Source organism: Syngnathus leptorhynchus, chromosome 5 (assembly GCF_054491065.1).
Source record: "Syngnathus leptorhynchus isolate UIUO chromosome 5, UIUO_Slep, whole genome shotgun sequence".
Lineage (NCBI taxonomy): Eukaryota > Metazoa > Chordata > Actinopteri > Syngnathiformes > Syngnathidae > Syngnathus > Syngnathus leptorhynchus.
This window is the reverse complement of record NC_141199.1, coordinates 2,612,674-2,627,079: the sequence shown is the minus strand read 5'-3', so window position 1 is coordinate 2,627,079 and position 14,406 is coordinate 2,612,674. Positions and strand designations below refer to the sequence as shown.

At 46.6% G+C, this 14,406-nt stretch overlaps 1 protein-coding gene across 11 annotated transcripts in view; it reads left to right on the top strand.

The window, feature by feature from the left end:
* The window catches only part of LOC147056235 (uncharacterized), a 114,055-nt gene that overhangs the window by 58,735 nt on the left and 40,914 nt on the right, over positions 1-14,406 (top strand). For 7 of the 11 annotated variants that reach the window (XM_085912556.1, XM_085912562.1, XM_085912563.1 and 4 more), the window contains 7 exons: positions 5,200-5,337; positions 10,901-11,065; positions 11,156-11,545; positions 11,620-12,075; positions 12,158-12,334; positions 12,415-12,685; positions 12,779-13,045. In XM_085912556.1, coding sequence (XP_085768682.1) covers positions 5,200-5,337; positions 10,901-11,065; positions 11,156-11,545; positions 11,620-12,075; positions 12,158-12,334; positions 12,415-12,685; positions 12,779-13,045 — 1,864 coding nt within the window. Of the gene's footprint in view, positions 1-5,199; positions 5,341-10,900; positions 11,066-11,155; positions 11,546-11,619; positions 12,076-12,157; positions 12,335-12,414; positions 12,686-12,778; positions 13,046-14,406 lie in introns of those variants that run through there. The other 4 variants (XM_085912559.1, XM_085912555.1, XM_085912558.1 and 1 more) reach the window with 4 other exon arrangements.

Genomic DNA, 14,406 nt, shown 5'->3' with positions numbered 1-14,406 from the left:
CGCCGCATATGTTACGTCAGGCACGTTCTCAGTTTCTCGTTTGTGTTTATGTAAAGTTAGTATACCGTACCGTTAGCCTGTTGTTGCCTGTTCATGTCTGTTCTTGGTGTTGGATTTTGTCAAATAAATTTTGCCCAAGAATGCGATTTATACTCCGGTGCAATTTGTATATGTTTTTTTCTTCTTTATTATGCATTTTATGGCTTGTGCGACTAATACTCTGGAGCAACTTAAAGTCCGGAAAATATGGTATGTAGACTGATTGGGTGCATTCTCATGCACCCTCAAGGACTCTGGCGAGAATGTAGAGTTAGTCCACAATTCCATGGCCGGGTTGAAAACCTCATTGCTCCTCCTGAATCCGAGATTCAATCTCCTGACGGATCATCCTTTCCAGTACCCTTAAATAGACCTTACCAGGCAGGCTGAGAGGTTTGATTCTTAAAAAGGGGCACAACTGCCCCAATCTGTCAATCGAGGTATTCTCTCTTGGCTTTCCCTTGCCCGGACACCAGTCACCGGGTACCCCTTCTGGTGATGCTCGATGGTGAGCATCTGGTGGCCGGGGCCATGCACCAATTCCAAAAAGGAGATTTGGGTACCCCTGTGTAAGGGGCCAAAGGGGTCAAATGCTTAGTGAGCTGGTCTGCGGCCAATGCGAATGTTAAGACCATAATTTATTTTAAATAGCTTGTTGCCACGACAGCAGTGTTGTACAAAACAAAAACCTTTGGTTGGATTTTTTTCATCATGATCATCTTTAGATGAAGCGCACCCTCAGTTTCAAGACAAGCTGCTAAAACCTCTAGGACTGCTTTAAGGACTTTTTAATACCGGTGCTAAACACAAATGGGATATATATACACTGCTCAAAAAAATTAAAGGAACAGTTTTTTTATCAGGGTATGGCATGAAGTCAATTACACTTTTCTGATAAGGTTTTGGTCAGGTATGTGGCAGAGGGGGTTGTTAATCAGTTTCAGCTGGATTGGTGTTGATGAAATTACTAACAGGTGCACTAAAGGGGCAACAACGAGACGGTCTCCAAAACAGGACTGGTTTTGCAGGTGGAGGCCATTTCAAGTTCCTCCCTCTTGATCTTTTTCAACTGTTTTTCCACAAGTGTTGGCTTTAGCTAGAGTCACGACTGGGAGCATGAGGTGATTTCCTAACCCTCCTGAAGTTGCGCGGATTGTCCAATTTCCCCAGGATGGCACATCCATGCGTGCTGTTGCAAGAAAATTTGATGTGTCTCCCAGCACAATCTCCAGAGCATGGAGGAGATTCCAGGAAACAGGCAGTTACTCTAGGAGAGCTGGACAGGGCCATAGACGGTCCTCATCCCATCAGCAGGATCGATATCTGCTGCTTTGTGCAAGGAGGAACAGGTTGAGCACTGCCCGAGCCCTACAGAATGACCTCCAGCAGGCTACTGGTGTGAATGTGTCTGCCCAAACAGTCAGAAACAGACTTCACGAGGGTGGTCTCAGGGCACGACGTCCTGTAGTGTGCCCTATGGAGAAGCCAAGGAGAGCGCTATGCTCCCTGCAACATCATTCAGCATGACCGGTTCGGTGGTGGGTCAGTGATGGTCTGGGGAGGCATTTCCTTGGAGGGACGAACAGACTTCTTCAGGCTAGAGAACAGCAGTCTGACTGCCATTAGGTATCGGGATGAAATCCTTGCACCCATAGTCAGACCCTATGCTGGTGCAGTAGGTCCTGGGTTCCTCCTGATCCACGACAATGCCCGGCCTTGTGTGGCAAGAGTACGCAGACAGGTTTTGGAGGATGAAGGAATTGACACAATTGAATGGCCCTCACGATCACCTGATCTAAACCCGATAGAACACCTCTGGGAGATAATGTTTCGGTCCATCAGACGCCGCCAGGTTGCTCGTTAGACTTTGCAGGAGCTCACTGATGCCCTTAGACAGATCTGGGAGGACATCCTACAAGACACCATCCGTCGTCTCATTAGGAGCATGTCGCGACGTTGTCAAGCATGCATAGTAGCATGTGAGGGCTACACAAGAAATTGAAAAGAGTTTTGAATTGCAGAAATAGAATTTAGGCAAAATGGACGAGCCTGCTACATCATTTTTTCACTTTGATTTTTGGGGTGTCTATATACTGAGCCCTCTGTAGGCTGAAAATGTGTATTTCCATCAAAAGATGTGGCATCCTTTTTGTTCCTTAGACATGAAACTGTCCATATCAGTATAGATATCCATAGTTTTTTGTTTCACCATTGAAATCTAATGTGTTTTCAAAGTGTTCCTTTAATTTTTTTGAGCAGTGTATATGGTTTTTGACACTGAAATACGGTCATGGTCCCGGAATCCCATACATCATTCCGTCTTGGGGTGCTACACAACTGCCAATATTCATAGGTCCCGGTCAAAAGAACCGGGATTGACTTTTATTTTTCTACTCTTGGTGGAGCCATTTTATTGTCATTGTTTATGACAACTTTAAAATATCAGATTTTCATCATTAATGTGCAAAATTTGAGTTTCAGTGCATGTTTAAGGGTGTCAAAAATGACAGTACTTTACAGAGAAAATAAAAATGTTTTCCCAAACTCACTACTCAAGCCCAAATTAATATTTAGAGGGGAGGCTGGGGCTATCTCCTGAGCAATCTTTCCTAGTTGTATCTTACTGTCACTATCGCTCCCTGGCAGCTTGATCCTCTCATTTTTTTCCTTGCGGTATAGCGTTAATTAAAACCACAGAAGATACCGTAATTTTCGGACTATAAGTCGTGTTTTTAGTTTGGGTGGGGGGGGCGACTTAAACTAAGGAGTAACTGATATGTGAATTTTTTCAAAATCCCCCCCCCCCCCAAATAAAAGGGAAACCGCGATAAACGAACCGCGATGTAGCAAGGGATTGCTGTAATTTGAATTTCAAGTGACGTCAGCGGCGCGGCGGTTGTTTACACAAAGATTCGATCACGGGATGACGAAGGGCCACACGTACTACCAGCATCATTAGCGGCTTTGTTTGTAAGTGATACGGAGGACGTAGAGTTTGAAGGATTTAATGATTTGGAGTGACACAGAAGGTTTGAAAAACTATTATGGCTTTTACGCACGCCCGGTCCTACTCGACGGAGCTCTCTTTTACCTCCGTGGATGGAAGTCGGGGGCCCGCGCTTGGCTGGGTGGCTGTCCGGGGACAGTGGATGTGGCTCGGACATGGCTTTCATACACGTCCGGTCCTATTCTATGGAGCTCTCTTCCACCGCCGTGGATGGAAATGCCACCTCCGGGGATAGAAGTCGACGCTCGTGCTTGGGGCCGTTTGGCGGTGAACTATTTATGTTATCACTTTTTTTGGTTCTTTTATCACAAACAATTTTTTAATTTTAGGTTATATTACCTATTTATGTTATCGTTATTTGATATACAGTAGAGCCTCGGTTTTCAAACGTCCCGGTTCTCGAACAATTCGGTATTCAAACAAAAAATTCGAGAGTTTTTTGCTTCGGATGTCGGACGAAATTCTGTTGTCTAACCTCGCGAGATGAGCCGAGAGGACCCGCATGCCAACTGACTTATTACGTTCTCGCTACTCTGAGGATTGCATAAACTCTAATCATGCCTTCAAATGAAGCAAGCGGGAGCAGTAAAGCCATCCTAAAACACAAAGATGCTTCTAAAGCAATGAGACAATGGAAAGTCCATTTGGACTTCAAAAATATTTTCTAAATTTTAGCGACCGCTTTGTCACAATAATGCGACCAGCGCGGTGCAGTTGCGTGGTCGTTGACGCGCTACGGTTGCGCGTTCAGCAGTGCGCTGCAGTTGCGTGATCGGACAAAATTAAACTTCCTGCGCACTGACGCCCACTTAAATTTTGGAAAGTACATCAGGACTTTAAAAATATTTTCTAAATTTCAGCAGCCGCTCTGTCACAATAATGCGACCAGCGCGGTGCAGTTGCATGGTTGGCGACGCGCTATAGTTGCGCATTCGGCGGTGCGCTGCAGTTGCGCGATCAAACAGCCTTCTGGAATGGATTGTGTTCGAAAACCGAGGCTCCACTGTATTTTATTTCGTGTAGCAACTTGTATATGTTTTTATCGTTACAGTTGAGTAGTTGTTGCCTCATTGAACTGTTGTTTTGTTAAGAGCTGTCTACCAAACCTACGTCTTTGCTTGTACTTTGTTAACGCTACAATATAGTTATATACTAGATCTGTGGAATAACGATGAGGCTGACGTCAGGGCGCACGTGCGGCGTTGTTGACAAAGGACGAGGAATTTGATCGATGGATTTAATGATTAGGAGTGACACAGATGGTGCATATGGGGCACGTACGGGGCGCGTACGGGGCGCGTACGCGGCATTGTTTACATGAAGAACGATCGATGGATTTAATGAATTGGAGTGACACAGATGGTTTTTTAAACGTGTTATTTTTGTAATAGTTATTAGAATAACTCTGAATGTTACGGCAAGCCCGTTCTCCGCTCTTCGTTTGTGTTTGTCACATTAGCATACCTATCGTTTAGCCTGTTGTTGCTCGTTTATGTCTGTTCTTGGTGTTGGATTTTGTCGAATAAATTTCCCCCAAAATGCGACCTATACTCCAGAGCGACTTATATTTGTTTTGTTTTTTTCACGTTATTGTGCATTTTATGGCTAATGCGACCTATATTCCGGAGCAACTTTTAGTCCGAAAAATACGGTAGCTTGCATGTACCTAGAGTGCTATACTGTATGAAGGATTTTGTCAATACTTTCAAGAACCGCGATTATTTTGTTTGGAAACTGGACCCATTTTCTGTTATGTTCAGGAACAGTTTTGTTTTTACACATTGAAGGGAATATTCCTGTTAATGACGTTAGATGTACAAAATGTTTTTTTTACAATGAAGTGTTTTAAGGGCCGGTTTTCCAAGTTTTGAATGTTATTGTCATTTGTGTTTTGTTTTTATTGAAGGGGAAATTTTCATTGGATGTGTTGGGGGAGTAAATTATTTTCAAACATCAAGCCCTTTGCATTGGTGCTGTATTCTGCAGACGTAGTTTTCAATACATACTGCCTTTAACGGAATATTATACTGTAATACTTATAACATTATTTACCTTTGGATCTAACGTTGCAGGAATTTAGGTCAGTTTTACTGGACAACCTGAGTAAAACTGCATGATAATTGATTTAGCAAACTTTGTTCTGCCTCATCCAGGAGAATTCATCTCCAGTTAGTTGGAGTAGCCTTTTGGTGATCAATAATGTTCCTGACACCCCCACTGGCCCTTCTGAAGTTAAGAAACTAGTTCAGCGTTTTGGGACTGTGGTCAAAACTCTGGAACTTAACAATATGGTAAGGAATTTTAAAAAACTAAATAAAATAAAAAAACATGATTCAATATTGTGACAGTATTTATTGTATTATCAAACTTGATCACTGCTATAGCATGATATGTGACTGTCTTCATCTTGTAAATGTAAATACCGCAGTTTTTAAAGTGCATTAACAACACAACATTGTACAGCTAGACATGTTTAAGTCCACAACACTGTACAGCTGGACACATGAGTGCATGAAAATTAACAATATTGTTGAAACAGGAACAGCACACAGCTTTCTGACTCTGAAATGTCATTAGCAACTTACATTAACATGCATTCACACTCCCTTGACTTTTGCTCGAGCTTCAGCAAACAATGCAGGGATGTCTCGGTGAAGTTTGACTCTGTAGCTCGCTCAGCATGTTGTAGCCTCACTGCTCTGTACAGGTTTTCCCCAATGATCATCACACACACATCTGGGTGTGGTGAAATTTGTCCTCTGCATTTAACCCATCCCCGTGTGATTTTTATCCATTCCCTGGGGGAGAAGGGAGCAGTGAGCAGCAGCGGTGACGCGCTCGGGAATCATTTGGTAATCTAACCCCCCAATTCCAACCCTTAATGCTGAGTGCCAAGCAGGAAGGCAGTGGGTTCCATTTTTATAGTCTTTGGTATGACCCGGCCAGGGTTTGAACCCACAACCTTCCAGTCTCAGGGCGGACACTCTACCACTAGGCCACTGAGCTTAACACAATCAAATTTGATTTAACTTTAACAACAAATAATTGTTTATTTAATGTTTAACAGTCTCATAGTGATAGTGATTTTTTTATTTTTTTTATTTTACATTGATGTTGTATATTTATTGAAAAAACTTCTAACGTAAACCCAATTTCAATGAAGTTGGGATGTTGTGTTGAACCTAAAAAACATGCAATGAGTTTCAAATCATGTTCAACCCGCACTCAATTTAATACACTACAAAGACTAGATATTTCACGTTCCAACTGAATAACTTAATTGTTTTAGCAAATAATAATTAACTTTGAATTTTATGGCTGCAACACATTTTGAAAAAGCGAGGACAGGGTCATGTTTATCATTGTGTTAAGTCATCTTTTCTTTTAACAGTCAATAAATGTTTGAGAACTGAGGATGCTAATAGTTGACACTCTCAAGGTGTGGTTCTTTCCCAATCTGCTGAACAACAGTCAGGGGTATCCGTTGTCGTATTTTACGCTTCGTAGTGTGCCACTCACTGGGGACCAGTGTAGTACCCTCACTCCTTTACTACTAAGCCAAGCTGTTGTTAAACATGCGGTGTGGTTTAGCATCGTCTGAATTCATCTTCATCTTCACCTTCATCTTCTTCCGCTTATCCGGGGTCGGGTCGCGGGGGCAGCAGCTTTAGGAGGGACTCCCAGACCTCCCTCTCCCCAGCTCATCCCGGGGGATCCCAAGGCGTTCCCAGGCCAGCCGAGAGACGTAGTCTCTCCAGCGCGTCCTGGGTCGTCCCCGGGGTCTCCTACCGGTGGGACATGCCCGGAACACCTCCCCAGGGAGGCGTCCAGGAGGCATCCTGATGAGATGCCCGAGCCACCTCATCTGGCTCCTCTCAACGTGGAGGAGCAGCGGCTGTACTCCGAGTCTCTCCCGGATGACCGAGCTTCTCACCCTATCTCTAAGGGAGAGCCCGGACACCCTGCGGAGGAAACTCATTTCAGCCGCTTGTATCCTGGATCTCGTTCTTTCGGTCACGACCCATAGCTCGTGACCATAGGTGAGGGTAGGAGCGTAGATCGACCGGTAAATCGAGAGCTTTGCCATTTGGCTCAGCCATAGGTTCCCGACCCCTGCTCTAGCGCATCCTGGCTCATTCAAGGGGTCTCCTGCTGGTGGGACATGCCCGGAAAACCTCCCCAGGGAGGGGTTTGGGAGGTATCCTGATGAAATGCCCGAGCCATTTCATCTGGCTCCTCTCAACGTGGAGGAGCAGCGGCTCTACTCCGAGTCTGTCCCATATGACTAAAGCTTCTCACCCTATTTCTAAGGGAGAGCCCGGACACGCTACGGAGAAAACTCGTTTCGCCCGCTTGTATCCGAGATCTCGTTCTTTCGGTCACGACCCATAGCTCGTGACCATAGGTGAGGGTAGGAGCTTCGATATATGGGTAAATTGATATCTTTGCCTTTTGGCTCAGTTCTCTCTTCACCACGATGGCCCAGTACAGATTCTGCATTATAGCTGACACTGTACCAATCCACCTGTCAATCTCACGCTCCATCTTGCCCTCACTCGTGAACAAGACCCCAAGATACTTGAACTACTCCACTTGGGGCAGGATCTCATCCCCGATCTGGAGAGGGCATTCCACCCTTTTCCGACAGAGGACCATAGAGGTGCTGACCCTCATCCCGACCGCTTCACACTCGGCTGCGAACTGCTCCAGTGAGAGCTGGAGATCACGCCTTAAAGAAGCAAACAGCACCACGTCATCTGCAAAAAGCAGATACACAATGCTGAGGTCCCCAAACTGGACACCCTCACTACCTCGGCCGCATCCTCACCACCTCGGCTGCACCTAGAAATTTTGCCCGTAAAAGTTATGAACAGAATCGGTGACAAAGGGCAGCCTTGGCAGAGTCCGACCCTCACTGGCAAAGAATCCGACTTACTGGCGGAAATGCGGACCAAACTCTGGCATCAATGATACAGAGACAGAACCGCCCTTATCAGTTGGCTCGGCACCCCATACTCCCGAAGCACCCTCCACCAAACTTCCCTAAGGACAGGGTCGAACACCTTCTCCAAGTCCTCAAAACACATGAGGACTGGTTGAATGAACTCTCATGCCCCCTCAAGGATCCTGCCAAGGGTATAGAGCTGGTCCACTGTTCCACGGCCAGGACGAAACCGTACTGCTCCGAGATTCGACATCACGACGGACCCTCCTCTCTAGCACCCCTGAATAAACCTTACCAGGGAGGCTGAGGAGTGTGATTCGTCTGTAGTGGGAACACACTTAAAGAGGGGAACCACCACCCCAGTCTGCCAATCCAGAGGCACCGTCCCCAATGTTGTAGAGGCGTGTCAGCCAGGACGGCCCCACAACATCCAGAGCCTTTAAAAACTCCGGGCAGATCTCATCCACCACAGGGGCTTGCCTCCGAGTTTTTTAACCTCCTCAGTGACTTCCACCGCAGAGATTGGAGGGTCCACCTCAGAGTCTCCAGGCCTTGCTTCCACAATTGAAGGCATGTCTGTGGAATTGAGGAGGTCTTCGAAGTATTCTCCCGACCGACTCACGACGACGAGGTGTCCTTCTGAGTGCCACAGCTAGAACGGCCCGATAGGACTCTGTCAGCTTGACGGCATCTCTTATCGTCGTTGTCCACCAGTGGGTTCGTAGGTTGCCGTCGCCACAGGCACTGACCACCTTACGGCCATTGTTCCAGTCGGCGAAACATGATCCATTCAAACTCAATGTCCCCCGCCTCCTCCGGGACTCAGCAATGCCGCGTTCCGCTTGGCTATCCGGTACCTGCCGGCTGCCTCTGGAGTCCCACGGGCCAAAACGGTCCAATGGGACTCCTTCTTCAGCTTGACAGCATCCCTTACCACCGGTGTCCACCAGCGGGATCGGGGATTGCCGCCACGAGAGGCATCGACCACCTTACGCCCACAGCTCCGGTCGGCTGCCTCAACAATGGAGGCATGGAACATGGTCCACTAGGACTCAATGTCCCCTGCCTCCTCAGGGACGTGGAAAAAGCCCTGCCGGAGGTGGGAGTTGAAGCTCTTCCTGACAGGGGATTCTTCCAGACGTTCCCAGCAGACCCTCACAGAGTGTTTGGGTCTGCCAGGTCGGACCGGCATCTTCCCCCACTATCGGAGTCAACCCACCACCAGGTGGTGATCAGTTGACAGCTCCGCCCCTCTCTTCACCCGAGTGTCCAAAACATGCGGCCGCAAATCCGATGACACGACTACAAAGTCGATCAACGAACTGCGGCCTAGGGTGTCCTGGTGCCAAGTGCACACATGGACACCCTTTTGCTTGAACATGGTGTTCATTATAGAAAATCCGTGTCGAGCACAGAAGTCCAATAATAGAACACCGCTCGGGTTCAGATCGGGGGGAACGTTCCTCCCAATCACGCCCTTCCAGGTCTCACGGTCATTGCCCACGTGAGCATTGAAGTCACCCAGTAGAACGATGGAGTCCCCAGAAGGAGCGCTCTCCAGCACTTCCTCCAGGGACTCCAAAAAGGGTGGGTACTCTGAGCTGCCGTTCGGTGCATAGACACAAACAACAGTCAGGACCTGTCCCCCCACCCGAAGGCGGAGGGAGGCTACCCTCTCGCTCACCAAGGTGAACCCCAATGTGCAGGCGCCCAGGCAGGGGCAATAAGTATGCCAACATCTGCTCGACGCCTATCACCGTGGGCAACTCCAGAGTGGAAGAGAGTCCAGCCCCTCTCGAGAGGGCTTGTACCAGAGCCCAAACTATGTGTGGAGGCAAGTCCGACTATGTCTAGTCGGAACTTTTCTGCCTCACACACCAGCTCGGGCTCCTTTCCAGCCAGAGAGGTGACATTCCATGTCCCTAGAACCAGCCTCTGCAGCCGGGGATCGGACCGCCAAGGTCCCCGCCTTTTGCCGCCGCCCAGCTCACTTTGCACCCGACCCCTTTGGCCCCTCCTACAGGTGGTGAGCCCATGGGAAGGGGGACCCACGTTTTCTTTTCGGGCTATGCCCGACTGGACCCCATGGGCGAAGGCCCGGCCACCAGGCGCTCGCCTTTGAGCGCCACTTTAATATCAGTTTGCATCCGTGCAGCGAACCCCTCTTCGCACATTTCTGCCATGCTGACTGCAAAAAAACAAGGGAAGTTGACATTGAGGGCTGCCGCTTTCAAGAGAGATGGGAATTACAATACTTCTTCACTGAAAATCAAGGCAATTGTATTTGTCTAATTTGTAAAGAGACTACTACTTTCTGAAAGATATTGTAAATGACAAGAGCAAAATTCACTTGTTTTAAGTTTTAATAACAGAAAACTTTGCATTACTTATAACACCTGTTTAAAATGTTCATGAGGCAAAAATAATTTTAAACACATGTAAATTTAAGGTATTCCATACAGTTTGTTCAATGTTAGCTGACTCTTCAGATATGGATGAAAGGCAGAATTTGTGTTTTCAGAGTTGTTCACATCTGCCTGAGTGGCTTATATTTGGTTATTTTGTCATCTGAAAAATAAAGATAATTGTGACAACGAGAAATGTATTATAACAGTGTGTATTTGCATGAAATTTTTATACTTAAAAAATGTCCGAAAAAACTATTGGCCCCCGGGCCCTTTCACTTTATCAAATTTGGCCCTCCTTACAAAAGGTTTGGACAGTATAAAGCTATAGTCTGTTTACATGATTTTTTTCTGTTACTGGAATCAGTTTTACTAGTTTTTAATATCCTCAGTACCTAACGTTGGAACATGTTACTTCTACTATATTCCTTCCCAAGCCTGCCCAAGAAAAAAGGCTTGGTATGACCCCTGCCATAAAGTTTGTTTATTTTTTTTCTGGCTTAGGTAGTCTGTGAAATGGAAACTGGAGCCATGGCCCTGTCTGTCTACAAACGATTCCAGAGGTTTCCATGCATTGTACAAAACAACCCTCTGTTTTTTTCACGCAAGCCTGATCCCAAAACTAACACACAGACTCGAGTATTTTCTCCAAACCTACATTTGTGTGAGGTATGCTTGGTTATTAGTTGACACATAAATGTTGCCTTCAAATTTTGTCAAATTGTTTTTACATAACTGTATTTTTCTTTAATATTGTAGGACCTTCTTGAAAATGATGAAGACCGCAATACAGATGCAACTGACCAAGATAAGCTAGCACATGAAAAAAATATTTCTGTGGAGTTGAAAAAAGGGTGCAATGTATTAATGGGCTCTCAAAAAGTGACTATTGAAGATGAAGTGGCTGGAGAAAATGGAAGCATTGTCACTCAGGACCATTGGAATGTGCTGTCTGAAACTGCACTTGAACCAGACAAAAAGACTGACAAAGAGAATGTAGGAACTACTATAGCAGTCTTGAAGTCTAACAAGAAAGATGAATCAGCAAATGAGACTATTTTGCAGACAACTGCAAATGCAACTGAGTTAGAAAAGATTCATGTTGGTCAATTAGATTCTAGAGATATTGCATTTTCAGAGTTTTCCAAGGTAAAAAGCATGATTTAGAAATTTGTCATTAACAGTTGCTTTTATTAATTTTCCTGTCTTTTCTTTTTCTCAAGGATACTGTAGAGGTGCACAGTGGAGCAGAAACTAATCACCCTCAAAATAAAATGGCAAGCTCTGCAAATGAAGAAGTTCATCTGGAGACAGAAGAGGCAAAGGCAGTTTACAGAACAAAAGAGACAGGTGGACAAAAATTAGTTGATGCAGAGGTTGGTTTAAACACTCGAGAGAGTGAGAGAGTTGACAAAGAGGCAAAAAAGGAGAAGGAATTTAGGGGGAGTGGGCGAAACATTAGGGAGCAGTGGGTCCAGAAGGACTCAAAAAGGACCAAGTGGGATCGGGAGCAAGAGGAAAGAACCATAAAAGAGAGGAGGGAAATGGAGAGGAAGAACGAACATGGAGTTCGGTCCTCAGGACTATATGAGTCATGCAGGTTTGAGACATATAAAAGCAACTCAAATCTGGGTGAACAAAGAATTTCTAACAAATCAAATGCTGAATTGCCCAAGATGGTGAGCTGCATTTGTCAAAAAACATGTTAATTCAATAGTTATCGCTACTATTGTTATTGAATGTATCCTTTTGTACAATTAGGATGGGGGTGAAGATTTTGATTCATTCCCATTGAACATGAGTGACTTTGTGACTGTGGATGAAGTTGGGGATGTGACTGATTTGAATGACTTCCTTCTTCCGCCTTCTCCTGCTGCTTCAGAGAAAACCACAGAGCAAGAGAAGTCACAAACAAAAGTTCCACAGGACACTCGTGAGGTAAAGGATTCATACGTGTTCCACAAGCTACTGGAGGTATTTTCAAATTTAATTTTTTCTTCACTTTTTACTTTTTCAAGGTCAGACCTTTGGATGTGATCGCGCAGCCCAAGGAGAAGTCTGATTTTCCTCTAACAGATTGTCAGCTTCAGCCCATGATCATTGAAGATTCCATTACAGATTTTGGACATCAGCCTACAATTTCACCTGGGACCTCTGACAGTGCAACATCAGATGTGATTGGCATGCTGAGTTGCAAAATTGCAACCCCATCCACAAAAACTTGGCAAGAACTTTCTCCTACCATCCAAAGAGTAGTGCCAACTTGCCAACCAAAAATAAACGAAACAGGTAGAATATTTTAAAGACGTATTCCTAAGAATTATACTTACTGTCATATTAGTGTTGTTGTAATGTTTTTATTGGATTTTTGCCTCTTCATAGAAAATGTACTCTCCGCTCCCACAGAATGTATAATCATGATTGAGACTCTTCCAACACAACCTATTTCAAGTACAACAGTCATTGATGACTCACCATCAGATCAACACACTATGAAGGTGAAAATAACTTCAGGAAATATTACTGCAGAAGAAAAGAAAGACGAAGCAACAGCTGTGGTTAAGAGCCCTTTAAATGAAGCGCAGACCGTAATGGAAAAGGTGCAAATGATAGAGGGCACATGGATGAGCTTTTCTTCTGATGAGCCAGGTAAAGTTCCTTTTATCAGGGATGAGATTGTTTGACAGATTTATGATTTTTTCAGAACAAAATGACAATTCCTCCGTGAGTCGTCACCTTAAGTGGTGGAGGGGTTTGCGCGCCCCTATGATCCTAGGAGCCATGTTGTCTGGGGCTTCATGCCCCTGGTAGGGTCACCCATGGCAAAAGTGTCCTAGGTGAGAGGCCAGACAAAGCACGGCTCACCCAAGCCCCTTATGACGAAAAAGACAAATGGACTGGGTTTTCCCTTGCCCGGACGTGGGTCACCTGGGCTCGAAGGCGAGCGCCTGGTGGCCGGGCCTTCGCCCATGGAGCCCGGCCGGGCATAGCCCAAAAAGAAAACGTGGGTCCACCTTCCCATGGGCTCACCACCTGTAGGAGGGGCCAAAGGGGTCGGGTGCAAAGTGAGCTGGGTGGCGGCCAAAGGCGGGGACCTTGGCGGTCCGATCCCTGGCTGCAGAGGCTGGCTCTAGGGACATAGAATGTCACCTCTCTGGCTTGAAAGGAGCCCAAGCTGGTGTGTGAGGCAGAAAAGTTAGACTAGTCATAGTCTGACTTGCCTCCACACATAGTTTGGGCTCTGGTACAAGCCCTCTCGAGAGGGGCTGGACTCTCTTCCACTCTAGAGTTGCCCACGGTGAGAGGCGTCGAGCAGATGTTGGCATACTTATTGCCCCTGCCTGGGCGGCTGCACATTGGGGTGCACCTTGGTGAGCGAGAGGGTAGCCTCCCTCCGCCTTCGGGTGGGGGGACGGGTCCTGACTGTTGTTTGTGTCTATGCACCGAACGGCAGCTCAGAGTACCCACCCTTCTTGGAGTCCCTGGAGGAAGTGCTGGGGAGCGCTCCTTCTGGGGACTCCATCATTCTACTGGGTGAAGATGCCGGTCCAACCTGGCAGACCCAAACGCTCTGTGAGGGTCTGCTGGTCTGGCAGAATCCCCTGTCAGAAAGAGCTTCAACTCCCACCTCTGACAGAGCTTTTCCCACGTCCCGGGTGAGGCGGGGGACATTGAGTCCGAGTGGACCATGTTCCGCACCTCCATTGTTGAGGCAGCCGACCGGAGGTGTGGCCATAAGGTCGTTGGTGCCCGTCATGGCGGCAATCCCCGAACCCCGCTGGTGGACAACAGCGGTAAGGGATGCCGTCAAGCTGAAGAAGGAGTCCTATCGGGCTGTTTTGGCCTGCGGGACTCCGGAGGCCGCTGACGGGTACCGAATGGCCAAGCGGAACTCGGCTTCGACCCGGGCGTGGGAGGATTTTGGCGAGGCCATGGAGAATGACTTCCAGACAGCTTCGAGGAAATTTTGGTACACCATCCGGCGTCTCAGGAGGGGGAAGTAGTGCACA